At 39.5% G+C, this 17,142-nt stretch overlaps 2 protein-coding genes across 9 annotated transcripts in view; one reads left to right on the plus strand and one right to left on the minus strand.

The window, feature by feature from the left end:
- SEC23A (SEC23 homolog A, COPII coat complex component) overlaps window positions 1–7,777 on the minus strand; it is a 28,610-nt gene extending 20,833 nt beyond the window's left edge. Inside the window, exons 1-8 of one of the 6 annotated variants that reach the window (XM_080595479.1) lie at window positions 7,630–7,777; window positions 7,253–7,423; window positions 5,645–6,012; window positions 3,147–3,388; window positions 1,836–1,893; window positions 1,503–1,589; window positions 651–887; window positions 467–546 (exon numbers count right to left, since the gene is read on the minus strand). In XM_080595479.1, the coding sequence (XP_080451605.1) occupies window positions 467–546; window positions 651–887; window positions 1,503–1,589; window positions 1,836–1,893; window positions 3,147–3,367 (683 nt within the window). In that variant the 5' untranslated portion in view covers window positions 3,368–3,388; window positions 5,645–6,012; window positions 7,253–7,423; window positions 7,630–7,777. The other 5 variants (XM_080595480.1, XM_080595481.1, XM_080595478.1 and 2 more) reach the window with 5 other exon arrangements.
- A 375-nt stretch (window positions 7,778–8,152) lies between these two features.
- GEMIN2 (gem nuclear organelle associated protein 2) lies at window positions 8,153–16,995 on the plus strand. Of its 3 annotated transcripts, XM_080595496.1 has the most exons (10): window positions 8,416–8,841; window positions 9,272–9,356; window positions 10,552–10,641; window positions 12,719–12,778; window positions 12,948–13,058; window positions 13,651–13,695; window positions 14,442–14,510; window positions 15,834–15,944; window positions 16,158–16,216; window positions 16,549–16,995. In XM_080595496.1, the coding sequence occupies exons 1-10, from the start codon at window positions 8,720–8,722 to the stop codon at window positions 16,586–16,588; spliced, it is 792 nt and encodes a 263-aa protein (XP_080451622.1). In that variant the 5' UTR covers window positions 8,416–8,719; the 3' UTR covers window positions 16,589–16,995. The 3 variants fall into 3 exon arrangements, 2 of the variants coding, with proteins under 2 accessions (XP_080451623.1, XP_080451622.1); XR_013952230.1 differs by lacking the exons at window positions 16,158–16,216; window positions 16,549–16,995 and adding an exon at window positions 15,594–15,729 and having other exon boundaries at window positions 8,153–8,841; XM_080595497.1 differs by lacking the exon at window positions 16,158–16,216 and having other exon boundaries at window positions 8,170–8,841.
- The last annotated feature ends 147 nt before the right edge of the window (window positions 16,996–17,142 follow it).

The following is a 17,142-nucleotide window of genomic DNA, read 5'->3' on the forward strand; positions in this document are numbered from 1 at the left end:
CAGAATAAACATTAACACATAAAGAATTTCTCTCACAAGAGTCAAACAACAGCCAACAATTTCAAACTGAGAGACAATAGGGGAGGAGCGAGGAGCAGAATACAGAAAAAGGGAAGACAAAACTGGACATTGACATAAAGAGAGGCATTGAAGCAGCCATTAATACCTTCCAGCATACCAACCAACAGGGACACAGGCATACTATAGATCTGTAACTAACTAACTAACACATTCTCAGAACATTTCCAAAATGTCATCTAGATAATTTGACTACCACACCTTATGCCTTTTCTTCCCAATACAAACTGCCAGGACAGAAACAAGCTACAGCCACCGTTTTCCAAGTGAATTTGTGACCAACCAGAAGGTTCAACTCTTGGTTGATTTTTTCCATTATCACATGACATAAATTTTCCAGCAAATCAGTGTAGCCAAAATGAGTTTTTAAATGTTTTAAGCACGTTACCTGTTAGAAGGTGGTGGCTGTTGCACTTGAGGACCCCGGCCGACTTGTGAAACAGCTACTTTTGTCAGTCCTAGCATTTCCTGCAGTCAAATAAGTAAGATTTCAGTAAAAAAAAATTGTTAGCAAACTATTTGAAGTTCATCATCATCTCGGTAACTTCTTTTTGTTTGCTTTTGTGTGTTACCTGAAGCTGCTTTGCAGAAAGGTCCTTTGTTCCTCTGAAGACATAACTTTTGGAAATTCCTTCACAGCCAAGCTCATGAACCTGCACCATTCGCCCGAAGGTAATGAGACCCACTAACGCAGTTGGCGGCAGAAGACTAAGCGACATTTGCATGGATTCTTTCAGAGCTTGCAAGTCTTCATCTTCCATGCATGTGTCCACAACATAAAGAAATATCAAAGGCATCTGAGGACCACGCTTTAAGGAATAAAAATATCATCACATGAAAAACAAATCTTGCAATATTTACAGGATCAAAAATGAACAAATAAAGTACATGTTATGTAAGTTTATTTATTTTATTCACACCAATAACGTCAGTGTTCCATCTAATTTACCTCCCTCCTCCCTCACAAGTAGTAATCAGTATCCAAGGCTGAAGGGGAACAAAATCCAAATCATAATAAACTCTGCACAAAAATTAAATGCTTACTATGAAAAAAAATCCTTTGTGTCGAAATTGTTTGAGCTAGCAGCAGCAGTAAGGAAACCCCCAGCACAAACACAAATTAAACTCCTAGTTTAAGAAGAAACTTAAAGAAATACCTAAGAGAAATATCGTCTTTAAAAGAAACCTCATTTTGTTTCAGTTTTTGCTTTTTCATTTTTTTTTAAACAGCAATCTTATTAGCTATCCTTGTGTTCTGACAAAAACTTAGGTTTTCCATTTCCAATTGATGACAAACTTTCAATCTACTAACAAGCACATATAGACTCAGTCATTAAAATGCAATGAAGAAAAAATCAAAATTAATTCCTTTTGTACACTGTTAGCTTATAGATAATATTAAAGTTTTTATTTAATGACTTTACCTGTACCACATATTCAATGCTAGAGAACTGCGGCAAAAGTTCAGCTGGCTGATTCATTTCAGATATGCCAGCATAGGTAGGAGGAAACTGCAAATAAAAACATAAACATTAAGTATACACAGAAGACTATAACTTCAGCAAAAACATACGTATGGGCTACTTGCCGCCACAACAGAAGCTCACTATTGTTGTCATTAAAAAAAATCTCAATGCAATCTCTGATGATATAATTACATACTTGTGTTCTCGCTGTCCATTTCAGTTCACAGCTATGATTTGAAAAATGAGAATTTTTCACTTTCACCTTACAAAATGAATGCTTCATTTTCTTACCTGATTTCTCTGGTAACAGAAGTTGCAGGCCCAAAGTTTTGCTCGATAATCCACTTGGCTGTAAAAATACAGTAAGAAAAGTTTAGATTGTATGAAAAATTTGTTTTCCTCCAATGACCTTAGAATACATTTAATTTTTCAAAAACATACCGGCTTTGAAAAAGCTTCTTCCTAAATACCCCCATTAAAAATTCAAAATAAAATTCAGTCTTACACACATACCAGGCAAATTGCTGTCTTTAGAGAGGAATAAGGGTCTTCAAGAAAAGAGAGCAAGTAAGAAACTTACGAATACACAGTCAGCGTGTTTATTAGACCTTTTCTGCATGTTTTTAGGGAAATCATTCTAAGCCTCTCTGTTTTTGCATTTTTCTCTTTTCTGAGTTTATGCCCGTTAAGAGTCTGGGACTCTGCTGTATATATATTATGCCCTAATAAAAAGGTTCCAACTTGACAGCTATTTCTCTTGTGCAAAAAAGATTTTTTTCCAAAGGGTGAGCCCCTTTCAGCTACATTTTTGTTTGCATTCAAATAGCTTTAAAAAATGCAACTTGTATCTTCATGCCATACGGGTATTTTACAAAGTCCTATTCACATCTTACGGGAAAGAAAATTTTATATGTTTTCAAGGTACACTTCTTGCTAGGAGACAGGAAGCATCTTCTCCTGTCTAAAATAGCAAAGGTTTTTAAATCTATCATTAAATCTTTCCATAAATCCAAGCATGCTGTAAACATACACAGCTCTATTAAGATCAAATGAGCTATGCTAATTCAAGGGGCTGCAGATTATCTAGCCTGATACCCTCTGATTTTACCCTCTTTCAGGCCTGCTTCTGGTGTATTTATTTATTTATCTATCACATCTTCTTTTAGCTTCTGTTTTGGTAAGTTAAATCACCTAACTTGCTTTGGTCTACAAATTAATTAAGGCTAGTAAGAAACGTCATTTATTTTACTTGCAAATTAAACTATACCAGGGCCCAATAATTACAAGTAGATAGCACAACTTTTCACCCGAGTGATTTCCTAGAGGTGAAACGCAGTAATATACTAACTCACAAGATACATAGTTCCAGAAAAATAATGTACTGAAGTATGCTGAAACAATTAGTTAATTGAAAGCCATGTTTAAATTACGTTACACCTTAAAAGTTTATGCTTATAGATCTTCACATCTATAAGTCTGAACTGTATACAGACGTGAGGAATATTTGAACTCCAGCAAACTGCATCTTTTGCACAGTTTAGCTGGCACTATTCTAAATATTGGTTTGTAAGGAAAGATACTGATATAATATATTAGGTTTACCATAAGGGATTCAGAACAGCTCGACACGTGGTCCTACTGCACAAAACTGGCTCATACTGAATAGGAGGCAAGTCTGGCCGTTCTTTCAGTGGCGTGAAAAGGGCAGCCACTGGGACTACCATTCTTGTGGCTTCAAGTCGACTCGAAGGCCAAACATTCCAGCTGAATCTAACTCCATCTCTGTCCTCATTCTGCTGGATAAATTCCAGGAAGGTTGTCATGGTCAACTTCTCTGTTTAGCACTAAAACAAAAAGATAACCGTTAGCAGAATGTGGAAACACAAGCATTGCAAATACTAAATAGTGGATGTACTTGATGACAGTCATCTTCTGATTGGTTCTTAATTTAAGCAACAAACAGGCAAGAAATGTATGTATGTGAAACAGATGTAGAATTTATTAAGTTTCTTTGCTAATACATCGAAATCCATCACTGCTCTATGCAACAGGTGAAGGAACGCTATCCCTGAAAAATGGGATAGTGGTACAACAATACGCATGAGGGAACAGCCTTAGGTATAAGCACAAACCGAATAACTGAATCATTTCTCTTTTTAAAATTATCTCCTAAAACAACTGAGAAAATTGCAACTCAGAGACCACTTCAGCCATTTCATAAGAATCTGCTACAAAGTCCACCAGCTCCAGCTCCAATACGAATTCCCAATTCCTGTACTGGACTTTGAAGTCTTTTCTCCACATGTTAATCCAGCTACATCTGAAATGGCTTTACATGAACGTTATTTTTACTAATCATTCACTACACCATGGAGGGCAACGTACAAACACCACTGTGCAATGACTAATAAAGTACATGTATATACAGAAAAGAGTTGTTGGATTTAATGAGTTAAATACTGTTACTTTCTAATAGGCATTACCTATTCAGAAGGCAGAACCTGCTAATAATCAAATTTTCCTCCATCTTTTCTTCCATCCTTTTCTTCCTTTCTAAAAGCCATGAACACTTACATATTTCATCTTACGTTTTCTGGGATAGCCGCGAAGATGTCTGACATGAGACCAGAACAGCAAACCCTCCTGATCTACAGGCTACCTAACAAAGGCTTCATCCGCCTGAGAATCACAAAACACATACTGCCCACCTCAGAAAACCACTGAAAACAGATTTTCAGAGCAGCTGAACAGCAACAGCTCAGTGTTGGGGTGTCACTGCTCCAGCTGGGCTGCAGGATAAGACACCCATCAATCCTTCCTGGCTTGTTTCTTCCCACTGCTGAGGCTGTTTACCTCCCACTCCTGCATCATAGCAAGTTCACTCTGTATCACACTCAAAGAAGCCACACCTGAATTGCATAAAAAGTCACAAGCTGAGTATAAAGGTTTCATTCTCAGGTAAGTAATAGTATTGATGCAATTACTCTGACTGGATGCAAGAGTGCAGTTAGGACTTTCTAACCACTATACATATCAAACATGCTTGACACACCACTCAGCATGGATAAAGCTACCATATAGCTGGATGAACAGTTTTGAAATATCTTACTTTGAAATTACATTATTTTAAATCGCTGTTCTAGAAGTGCAAACAGTAATGATGCAGTTTCTTCAAAACAGGTTATTCTAAATGCTCTTGCTTCAAGCTCAGCACTTTTACACGCCACTCAAAAATGTGTCCCAGTACAGACGGTCACCAAAATAATATCCACTAATCCTTAGAAGCACATACAAAACCAAAACATTTCTCTCTACAGACATTAGCACTTCAAATACAAATCTATTCATTTCCAAGAGGTCTGTATGAGGAGAATGATTTAATACGTATCTAAATCAACCACAAGTGGTCAAAGTGACAACGTAAGAATCTAGTTGTCACATATTTACTCACACGGCCATCAGCCAAACCTACCTTCCCAGTCCTGTTAGACTTTTTAAAACCAATCTGGGTACATAATAACACACCTAAAAAAATAATAAAATAATAAACAGATCCAAATGCACCAGGGCCAGCCTAAGCACGACGTCTGTATATCTTCAGCCGTCTCTGAGGGCACCACAGTTAGTCCCCGGGCAGCGTTTTCCCCCACCTTCCACCTCAGCGGGTGCCGGGGCCTTTCCTCAGAGGACGACGGGGGGGCTCCCGGCCCAGCAGCCGGCCAGGGGTGCCCCAAAACCCCACAGAGGCTCCCCGCGGTGCCCCCCGCTCCCACCGCCCGGCTCCGGCTCCAGCCCCGGCGCCCCGCCGTGCCCGCTCACCCCGCGTCCCGGCCGCCTCCCGCCTCGCTCCCCGCCTCCCGCACGCAGCCGCGGCAGCGCTGCCGACGCAGCCAACATGGCTGACGGGAGGGTCCCCGCCACGTCAAGGGGCAGAGAGCGGCGGGCCGGGCCGGGCCGGGCCGGGCCGGGACAGGGGCGGGCTGAGCTCCGCCGCTCCCCAGCCCCGTCTGCGCCCGGTGGGGCCGGGCCGGCTCTGCCCGCAGCGGGCCAGCAGCCGGGGGCGGCGGGTAGGCAGCCCGCACGGCTGTGCTTCGCCTTACCGTCCTCAGGAGCTGCTTGTTTTCCAAGTCACATTCGGCTTGCAGCTTTCTTTTAAAGATCTTCCTCTGAAGTGTGAGGGGGAAATGATGCATCCATCTATCCGCCAGAGGGAGTTTGGCCTTCTCTCCCTTTCACTCGTGGCACCGGGTAGCTGAGGCCGCTGCGTGTCCGCACCTCCACCTGCGTGCGGATCTACCTCTCCGTTACCTCGCCGCGCTTGTCTTCTTTTTTGCTAGGGTCTGGCATAAATCCCCAGGACCAAGCCAGCCGAGCTTCTCAGAGTCCCTGAATTCACTCTGTATGTCACCCGTTTTCCACGTGTTTGTGTCAACTTCTTAATCTGGAAGGGTTTTTTTTATCAGACTCCCTGAGGAAAAAAAAAAATATTGAAATTATATTTCTGGTGTTTTTCATCATGAGATATTTCCATCTGACAATTAGAAATATTTAGAAATAGAACATATGTTTATTTAATATCTGCACAGAAAGCTTCATGTAGACTTAACTATACAGTCTTGGCTTTGTTCTTTTTTTTTCTTCTTTTTTTTCCCCACAAAACCCAAGTTACAGTGATATCTAGGTCTCAGGGCTTTTTAAACAAGCCTGCCACAAAAGGCAAAAACAGCAGCCTCTGTCTTAGGATCCTGAGAAATCCTAGTGCCAGTGATACAGACAAGGGGGAGGACAGAGAAACATTCTGCTGTATACCACGTCCTCCCTCACAGTGACTCTGAAAATGCTATGACCATCAACCAAAGAACAACCAAAACATCTTTATCCTAATTTATTACATGTCAAATATTTTTGTGATAGAATTTCTATGCCATTACCCTCTCTGATATTATTTGCCCGTCCTCTTTAGCCTAGAAACATGAGCAGATAAACAAAAGCAAAACTTGAAGGGATTTTAAAATTCCACATCCTCGAATCTCACTACCAGCTGTGGGAGTATTAAACTGAAGATTGCCAAGGACATGTAACCTCCTCAGTTTGGCAAAAAAGAAAAAAAAACAGGATGACTTTCAAACAGATGCACTGAAAGTAATTCAGTGTTATAATTTCAAGAGTAATCAAGTACTGTGTTGAACATTTTCAGAAAAATGCAATGAAAAGACACAAGTCCCAAAGTCAGAACTGTAGGAGATCTATGGACAACAAGAGAAAAAGAGACAGCTGAAACATTTGAAAATGCTTAAAAGGGAAGAAGGAAGAACTGGAAAGTTTACAGTACATATAGAAGGTATACAGTATTTTTAATCAGTCAGAAGAACTGGAAAGTTTATAGTACATATAAAAGGTATACAGTATTTTTAATCAGTCATTAGCGAAATTAAATTTCATTACATAGTGACTCAATCCAACGTTCTAAATTACCTTTAAGTCTTGCAGCTGCCATGATGGCGCAAACCACAGAAAAGTAAAGAGAGGCAATAAAATAGAGCAGAAAATTGGGTCCTAATACTGTATGTACACATTCTGAGAAAATATATTATTTGCCATTATTAGTTTGTACAGTAATAGTATTTTATTTTTCTTAATGAAGAATTTTTAGTTTATGAGTCAGATTTTTTTTAGTCAGCAGTGCATATCCACTGACGGCAACTTACCTTTTCTTTGGGAAAGTATTCTTCCATAACGCCTAGACAGCTGAGAAGAAGAAACAGTATTCCATTCCAGTTTCTTTTTCCTCTTCTTCCAGTGAATCATATTGACTAGCCATTGCATCAACATTGTGGTAAAACTTCTAAGTAACAATTTTGTTGTCCTTGGAAGACTATCTGTAATAATTTAAATTGTTATTTGGCTTAAACAGTATCAAAAGTTCCAGAAAAAAAAAATCTCAATACAGGAAGTATATTTAAAGTACATTTGTATCTCTGGCATCTTGTTCTGTTCATAGTTCTTGACTTCACAACACACAAAAAGAAATAAGTTCTAAATATTACCAAAGTTTTAGAAGATAACTTTTTACAGCTTGACTCACCAAAGATTTTTCCTTGACTGCTGGTCAACCTTCCCAGAGAAATCACTGTGGTTTTAGGTTAGCAGGTTTTATTTCAAGTGATGGCTACAGTGGTCACATACTCCACCAGGATGTTAGATCCGGACTTCAGCATTAAAAGTCTTTGTTACAGGTATGTGGTTTTGGAAACACCTTAAAACAAACAAAAGTCAGCGGAGAGGAGGAGTTAGGGTTGATGTTTGTTCAGAACTCTGGTAATCCAGAGAAAAGAAAAAAAATACTGCTTTTTAAAACTTAGAACTATTTAGAGCTACTCTGATCTACTATATGGGTTGTGGGTAGCACTAAACTGATTTGGCATGTTATTAAGAATTATTAAGAAAAAATAATATAGAAATTGAAAGTTTGTATAGCTGAATTCAATAACATAGAGTCCAAATTATTTAAACAGTTACAGCATTATTCTTCTGCTTTTTATCTGGTTCGCACAGAGTAACCCACTGTTGTGCTAATGGTACCTTGACTTTGACTTGGGGTATGGACACTGCCAGGCAATAGTATTTGGATAAACCCTTACAGCAACAAAATGACATCTTGCCTGAGTCTTCCAGAACTCAGTCTACGTTTACAGCAGTTAACTGTTAGACAACTGATTTCACCAACAGATCTCAAAGCATTTCAAGGAAGGGTTAATTCTTATTACTACCGCCTGTCCACGGGTGGACTAAGTATTAACGGGTGAGTTTGACAGAACCACTTGCAAACAGTAAGGTATTTGAGAAAAGCACAGGGCCTAAAAGCGGTTATTACAGGTTTACAACAAGGCGGCACAGGAAGGGGCCCGCTTTGACGGGCAGTAAGCCGGCACTGCTATTTCCTACAGTGCTCTGGGGCTGAATTCCCCCGCTGTGCTGTCGGGGCCGCGCAGGCCGGGGCTCCCCTCACCGAGCAGCCCCGCGGAGGCGGGCGGCTCCTAACGACCGGCCCCGGTCCCGGTCAGGCCGAGGCCCCGCCGCCGCTCCGCCTCCCTGCGGGCGCAGAGCCGCGGCTCTCTCGCGAGAGCGGCCGCTGAGGAGGAGCCGAGCGGAGCCGAGCGCGGGCGGCCGCGACCATGGAGTCGGCGGTGGAGGAGCTGATGCCGCGGCTGCTGCCCGTGGGCGACTGCGACCTGCCCGAGGACTTCGATCCCAGCGTGCCGCCCAGGACCCCGCAGGAGTACCTGCGGCGGGTGCAGTGAGTGGCGGCGCCTCGGAGGGCCGAGGGGGGCGGCGGGGCTGGGCGGCTGTGGTAGCCGGGGGGGCTGTGGTAGCCGGGGGGGCTCGGCTCGCCACAGGCAGACAAGGGCCGCTGCCTGACCGCTGGCATCCCAAAATCTCCCCGTGGGATGCGCGGTCCCGCTTCAGGGCGGCTGAGGAGTAAGCAAGCTTCAAGGACGCTAGTGCCGTCGCGTGTAAACTGAGAGTACTTTGTGTGTAAACTCAGAACACTTGCTCTGTCGTTCCAAGTCGAACCTTCTGTAATTATTGCGTGTACAGCCAGTAGTTTGTTTGGTTTTCTTTACAAACTTCAAGATTTGTGCAAGTGCCATATCTCGGGGACATTCAGTATCTAACCGCCTGTTACAATGACGGAAGAAACGCAGCACTCCGATTTTATTTTGTAGGATTGAAGCGGCTCGATGCCCAGATGTGGTCGTGGCACAAATAGACCCCAAAAAATTGAGAAAGAAGCAGACAGTAAACATTTCAGTAAGTCTGGGCTGTTCTACACCTTTTTCTTTGTTTTGAGGAACAAGTAGAGGGAAGTTGTTAATATAATATGTGTGTATTAATTTGGGGGAACTGTTGGCAAAAATAAAACAATAGCATTGCTGGAACTTAAAAATACACACAGAATGAAATTGAATTTCTGGGTTTTAGAAAATAGCTGTTGAATTCCTGGATGACAGCAGTCTTTGTAACTGATTTAAACTGGTAATATCCGTACCACTTGATACACAACACACTTTTACAGCCAGAGGACATCAGATGTTGCATTAAATTTTACAAATACTTTATCATACAATCTGCATAAGCTTTGGAAGAAAGCAATAGCCATGCCTATATTTGGATTCTAATATATATCTAGGGTGAGGTAGTGAGAATAGTAAATACATCTAAGGTTTACTAAAGTTGAAATTCTAGCACCAAATCTTTCCTTTTTGGTGGAATATTTTATTGGGATTTACCATTACAAGTAGATTTTTGTTGTCATGTTGCCCTGTTTGTCTTTTTTTAACCTGCTTTCAAATAGTTCAAGTGACTAAGTTTGTCTGTCTTTAATGAAAACTTTGTCATCTGAAATTTAACTATTAAATTCCTCAATAAAAGTTTCTAATACTGGCATATGACCATGTAACTTGCAACCATTCTCATCATTTTTCTCCTCTCTTCATAATGGCATTCTTAAAAAATTGTAAAAAGACTTTTCTTTACAGTAATTCTCTTGTGCTAATCATTGAAGAGGTTATATCTACTCAACTGTCAGAGTTAATTTCCTAAAACATATTTTTTCAGTCTTTTGTCTTGCTCAACTTAGTATCTGAGCAAACAGAACTCCTAAGATTTGTAGCATCTACCCAAGATAAGGAAACAGCACCTTCCTTTTCATAAACAGGGAATTTAAGGCAGAACAAGTGCTAAAAAGATGACCTTAAGTAATTCTTTGACAGCATGCTTTGAATGCTTGGTTTTCCTTCTTTTGCATATGAAGAGAAGTCAAATAGAAATTTTGTCTAGACCAACTGTCAGATCAGTCTTGCATGTTGTCATGAAATTACCTTTTTTTAAGTGAGTACTTAAATCCTATTTTTATCTGCTGGTAAATTTGACTGATTCTCTTGCTCTTAAGGATTCTTTTTATAAAGCTTTCTTTACACTGTAATTATTGCCAGTGTTTCCTTAGATTTCCGGATGTCAGCCTGCTCCTGAAGGATACTCTCCAACACTCAAGTGGCAGCAGCAGCAAGTAGCCAATTTCTCAGCCGTTCGTCAGGTACAAAATGGTGTGTGTGAGGGAGAGTGGGGGGGGTGTTTTCAACTTGCACTGTCTAGATAGAGCACGCGTGCTTTTTGGGGAACGACCTTATATCTTATCTACCACAAATCATAACATTCCTATACTAGATGTTGTTAGGCAACTGTATTAACTTCTGGAATTGGGAAAAAAAAAAAGTGCACATCTACTGTGAGACTCTTAAATTTCTGATGAAACTTCTTCCTGAGTGTCATGTTGAAAAATAAAATAATAAAAAAAAATCTCCTTCAAACATAGCATAAATATCTGGCTGTGTTTAGACTAAATGATATAGAGTAGTTGAGGGAGGACAAAATCTTTCCTATTGTATTTGTACCCACAGTATGCTTTATCCACAGTTTGAACAGGGTGAAATGCAAAAGATAATAAAGACGTGTGTAAAGTACATCTCCAGTACTGCTGAAGGAATGTTTACAATGCATTGATACTGAATTGCACTGAAGCTGCTGTGGCATTGAGCTTTGTATGAGCTCATTTACCGTTTTTTCGGGGAGCTAAATCAGTGAAGGTGGAAATGTGTACTACTGCATCTATATTGCAAACACTAACTGAACTAGCTTATTTCTACAAGGTATTACATTGCATGCTGTGTATTAGGCACAATCTTAGAGTTCAGCAGAGCTAAAGAAATGGACATTTAAAGACATTCACTCTAAAAATATTTCTTTTATGCACAAGTTAATTGTCCTCTCACCTGTACCAAAATTAAGATGAAATATGAGAATATCCTAGAAAATACTTAAGAGAAGAGGCCATCAAAAGTCACTTGTCACATAATGCATCAGGTGTTGTTACTTACAGCATTTTTAGAGGTCATTTTTACTGCTAGAGTAAAAGTTGGGTTGGGTAAAAATATTTCCAGTATCAACAGTTTGCTCTGCAATACAGAAAACCATTAGGCAGGCCAATTTCTACATTCTAATTTGTTTTATATGGCATCCCTGTCAGAGGAAATATACGAGGAAAGTGTGTTCGCAATTCACAGAATCACAGAATCGTCTAGGTTGGAAGAGACCTCCAAGATCATCTAGTCCAACCTCTGCCCTAACACTAACAAGTCCTCCACTAAACCATATCACTAAGGGCTACATCTAAACATCTTTTAAAGACCTCCAGGGATGGCGACTCAACCACCTCCCTGGGTAGCCCATTCCAATGCCTAACAACCCTTTCAGTAAAGAAGTTCTTCCTAACATCCAACCTAAACCTCCCCTGGCACAACTTTAGCCCATTCCCCCTCATCCTGTCACCAGGCACGTGGGAGAACAGACCAACCCCCACCTCGCTACAGCCTCCTTTAAGGTACCTATAGAGAGCGATGAGGTCTCCCCTGAGCCTCTTCTTCTCCAGGCTAAACAACCCCAGCTCCCTCAGCCGCTCCTCGTAAGACTTGTTCTCCAGACTCCTCACCAGCTTCGTTGCCCTTCTCCGGACTCTCTCGAGCACCTCCATGTCCTTCTTGTAGCGAGGGGCCCAAAACTGAACACAGTACTCGAGGTGCGGCCTCACCAGAGCCGAGTACAGGGGGACAATCGCCTCCCTAGACCTGCTGGCCACACTGCTTCTTATGCAAGCCAGGATGCTGTTGGCCTTCTTGGCCACCTGAGCACACTGCTGGCTCATATTCAGCCGACTATCAACCAGATTCTGTAGGCATCAGATACAGAGCACTGTTGGAAACAGGATATTGGCTTTGTTTGCTCTTTGGCTAATCCAGTTGTTTTTTTCTCTTGGTAATAACAAGCATAAGAAAAATCTGTAAGACTAGTAGAGCTTACTACTTCAATTTAAAGCTTTATGCAGTAGTCTTAAAAATTCCTTCAGCTTTAACATTGCTTCAAAAAACCCTGTACAAGTAACAATTACATTTATATTAAGAGGATTGAGGAATATTTAGCCAGTACTGCCTTTAATGATGTACAGAACATCATAAAAATATTTCTTTATGAAGATTAGGAACAATGAAGAGCAGTTATGGCTAGGAGGTAATAACTGTAAAGTTAAACTGTGACTTGGCTTTGTTTTAATTACTCAGAGTCTGAACAAGCATAGAAATCACTGGCGGTCACAACATTTGGACAGCAATGTTAATATGGTGAGTAGAATTCATAACAGTTCAGTTTTTTCTAGTCATTAAATTTAATTGTATTTGGTTAATCTTGCTGTAACATTTAATGCAAAAACTTGTGAGTATTACCATGTTCGTTCTTCAGTGTCTTCAAGACAGCAATATTTCAGCTTTAATTTATTTTTATTTACTTCAGCCAAAATTAGAGGATGAAGAAGGATGGAAGAAGTTTTGCCTGGGTGAAAGAGTCTACTCAGAAATAGATTCACGATCTGATAATGAAAATCTAGGAATTGATTACATGAAGGTGAGTATAGGAGTTCCATCTAATTTTCAGCTGCTATTTTCACAAATAACTACCAAAAATAATGCTACTGTTTATTACCAATTTGTGCTAAATAAAAGGCAGACCGTCCTGTGAGCCCAGTTAAGACCCGTTTTTCTTCCCTTTTAAGTGGAAGCAGAGTGAAGCAGAGAACAAGTCTATCCCTTCAGTCAAAAAGTAGGAAGAGTTCCCTCATCTGTTCCCAGCTAAAACACACTACTTTGTTGCTAGCTGACATGAATGGAAAGCTTTTTCCATAGTCTGCTTTAGTGTTTTGTGAATGTGGTTCCTGTCCTCGTATGCGCTACTCTATAAACTCACCCTTCACTGCATCTTTATATATATAAAAAAAAAGCTTTACAAATAACAGCAAAAGCAGTGTTTTGATATCAAATTTGATTGGACCTTATCTTAAACTTGCCTGAATATTTTTTCCATAGATATCAACGCTCAGAATAGAATTCGAAATCTTTACAAATGTCTGAATGTCATATTAAAATGTTATTTTTGTTTTAATTTAGAACTTAAATGCAGAAACATTATTATAAACAGTTTCCAACCTGACTTTTTTCAGGTGGGCTTTCCTCCTTTGCTAAGTATTGTAAGCAGAATGAATCAGGTAAGCCTACCTCTTAGAATAGCATAGTGGCCTAAGTTATTACTTCCCATGTTCCATCTGTTGCATAAGTCTTACCTATTGTTTCTGTGTTAGAGGAAGTAATTGTTTATTATAACTGCTATTCAATGTACACTTACAAGGAAAACATTTGATCATTATCTCACCTTTAACCACAATTTTACTAGTAAACATATACCATGAATGGTTGTAAGTGTATTTTCTTGCTGTAATTGCTCTATAGAGCATTTTAGTGTTTGAACTGCTGCTGAATGCCCCTTTAGGGGCTTAGAGTATTTTAAGATTTCTCCTTTAGTGTTTTAAGTGCAGTTCTTCAGGCTGATTGCCAACTCTTACATACATTGCAAGACTAGAAGAAACCCGTTTACTATGTTGCTCACTAGTCACCCTTATAGAGAAACAGTCAGTGTGATGTCTTTTTTTTTCTAATTTGTAGCTATTTATCCATAACTTTTTGTTAACACCGAAAATTGCTTTATATAGGGGGTCTTTATTTTTTTAAAAACCTTTTGTCAGGAACTGCTGCTATAACACTTGTTTCACCCTTATATCTAATTTTAACCTGAACTAAATACCATGTAGAATTACAGTCAAGTGGAAATGTGTAATGTCTGTATTTAAAGACAAAAATCACAGTTGTTTTTATATGGTATAATCCATTGGGTAGAAGGATAGCAAAACAAAACTTTGCAGATATTAGATTGTCTTTTTCTGTTCCTCTTTTGAAGGCAACAGTAACCAGTGTCTTAGAATACCTGATAATCTGGTTTGGAGAGAAAAAATTTACTCCTGAACTGGTAACTCTTTAATTTATTCTAACTACTTGCATGTGATTGCTTTAAACAAGGGATCAATTGTGCATTGTTTTCCCTGAAATTATTTTAGTTTCTAAAGAGATCTCTAGATGGACGTACTGTATTCAGTTGCTTTCAAAACTCACTTGATTAGATACTAGATTGAACATTCACACAACTTTTTGGAAGGCTAATTCAAAACACAACAGATTTGGATGTTTTAGGTATTGCTAAAACCCCCCCTTTCATTTGTTTTCCACACTACCCTAATCTTCAAGGTCAGAGGAGTATTAGTGCTGTGGAGAGAAGAGGGCCAGAGTCTAGCAGCTTTGGGTCTGACCAATTAATTTGTCAGTGTGCTGCACATTGTATTTCAACACCTCCATTTTATAGTTGGGAAATGCATGGTAGTCTGCAGGAAGAGATGCATTTAATCTTCCCATGTGCAGCACAGACCAGAAAGCTTACCTGTGTTAGCATGGAAACAGATCCAATCTAATTTAAAAAAAAAAAAAAAGAATGATGGGGTACAGTACCATGTAGTTGGCCAAAACTAGATTAACTAGCTGTGTAATGTCATCTTACCTATAAAAGACCGTGGTAGGTGCATCTCATTCAGTACCACAAAGTAAATGAGTAATACAAAATTACTTTGATAATACTAAACACAGTTTCAATATTTTTGAGTTGCTTAAAAGCTTTTCAAGTTCTGTCTTTAGTGACCACTATGCTGCAGAGGATGTGCACGTTGATTCTTAGTTTATTCTCATAATGAGAGCCACTAGACACTAAAATTAGTTTAAGGAGTTAGACTGGTAGCAAAATTTAGGTTTGTAGGGATGCAGTAGAATTCAGTGAACTAAAAAGCAAAGAACACATTTTCACAGTGGTATAAATCTTAAGTCTGACCTAACTGCATTAATACCATAAAGATCTGACTTCATATGTTCACTCTTCAGGAATATTTTTCTATAGTTTGCAAAGATAAAAATTAATAGCTATGTAATCTTTATATATCTTTAGATATTACTAAATGCTTCCTTCAGATTAATAGTGGAAGCTGTATTAATTTATATCTTACTCCAGAAAAATAGAAGGAAATCCAGGACTACTGTTCACAAGAAGCTTGTCTACAGGCACAAGACTCTACTCTGCAGTCTCTAATTTGGCTTTCAAACTCCTCAGTTCTGGCAACAACACTTAAAGGAATCTTCAGATACAGGTTTTTGAGACCTATGCTCCAGGCCTGCTACGTATAACAAGTTTCCTTGTGTAGAACTTAAAGAAATACCTGTAATTTAAAATTTCTTATTAAAATTCACACAGGGTAGGTGGTTTTATGCATTGTTGGCATGCCTTGAAAAGCCTTTGCTACCTGAAGCTCACTCCCTTATTCGACAGCTGGCAAGACGGTGCTCAGAAGTCAGAGTACTAGAGGTAAGGTTTAATGTTGTGCAGAGGACTGTTTCAACTTAGCAAACTGTTAAGAAAATGATTTTTTACCTCTTGAAGTCTTGGTAAGTATTTTTTCACGTCTGAAACCTGCTTGAGAATGAAGGGATGATTACAAGCACACAACACGGCAGATAACCATTTTTCTATTGGACATCATTATCAGAAGAACTGTTCTGGTATTTGTTTCTCTTTCAGGAGAACAAGAACGAAGAGCAAGTATCTGCTCTGAACTTGATAATCTGCTTAGTTAGCAGGTAATGCAAGTTACAGATCTAAAACATATGTCCAGAATGAATGTGTGGTTACCCTTGGCCTAACGTAGATTCCTTTAAAGTGGAAGTCAATCCAAGTTCTCTGGGTGTATGTAGCAAACATAGTTAGCTAAAAGGACTTAAGCTAAACCTAAGAGTAAAACAAAGTAAGTAAAACCGACAGTTTCCTTGGATGAGCTCCCTGAACCATGAAGCTATAAATATGACAGAAAAGGTAAAATAAGACCTAGAAAGCAAGTGGTCTAACAACTCAAAGCAAAGTAAGGAGTATGTTGCATTAGAGGTTCTCACCATATTCCATTTCTCTCCACCAGGTATTTTGATCAACGTGATTTAGCTGATGAACCCTCCTAGACTGTTCTTGTGTTGCCGTGGTATAAAGAGCGTTATCAGACATTGCACAGATCAGACCTGAAGTACAATACAAACCCTTCAGAACACCCTCAACGTAACAACACGTTTGGCACAGCTAAGAATAACAAGGTGATCTTTAGCATGAGATTGTTAGTGTCTCCAGTATCATCATCATAAAATGGTCAGTGAAGTGTTTGTCATCGTCTCTCAAGCTACTGTCTCAGCAAACTACATTCTCCATTAGAATTTTCTACCATCTGAGTGTTCCTGTGGACTCTGCCTTAGATAAAGACTTCTTCTAAGTTTAAAAAAAAAGACATTACATTACAGATGATTGTTCTTTATCTAACACACACCCCTCGAGGGCTTTTTTAATAAAACTGAAGCATATTTTAAGTGTTCTTAAATATTGTGGCTTTTCTCATTCTTCATAGTATTTAAAAACTGCCTTAGTATAAAAGCCTACACAACCGAGACTGTGTTTTTTCAGGCATCAATTCCTGAGCTTAAGTTCTGCTAAGCAGTTCAACTATAGCCATTGAGTTACTGAAACA

Source organism: Anser brachyrhynchus, assembly GCF_964034855.1.
Source record: "Anser brachyrhynchus genome assembly, chromosome: 5".
In the NCBI taxonomy this organism is placed as follows: Eukaryota; Metazoa; Chordata; class Aves; order Anseriformes; family Anatidae; genus Anser; species Anser brachyrhynchus.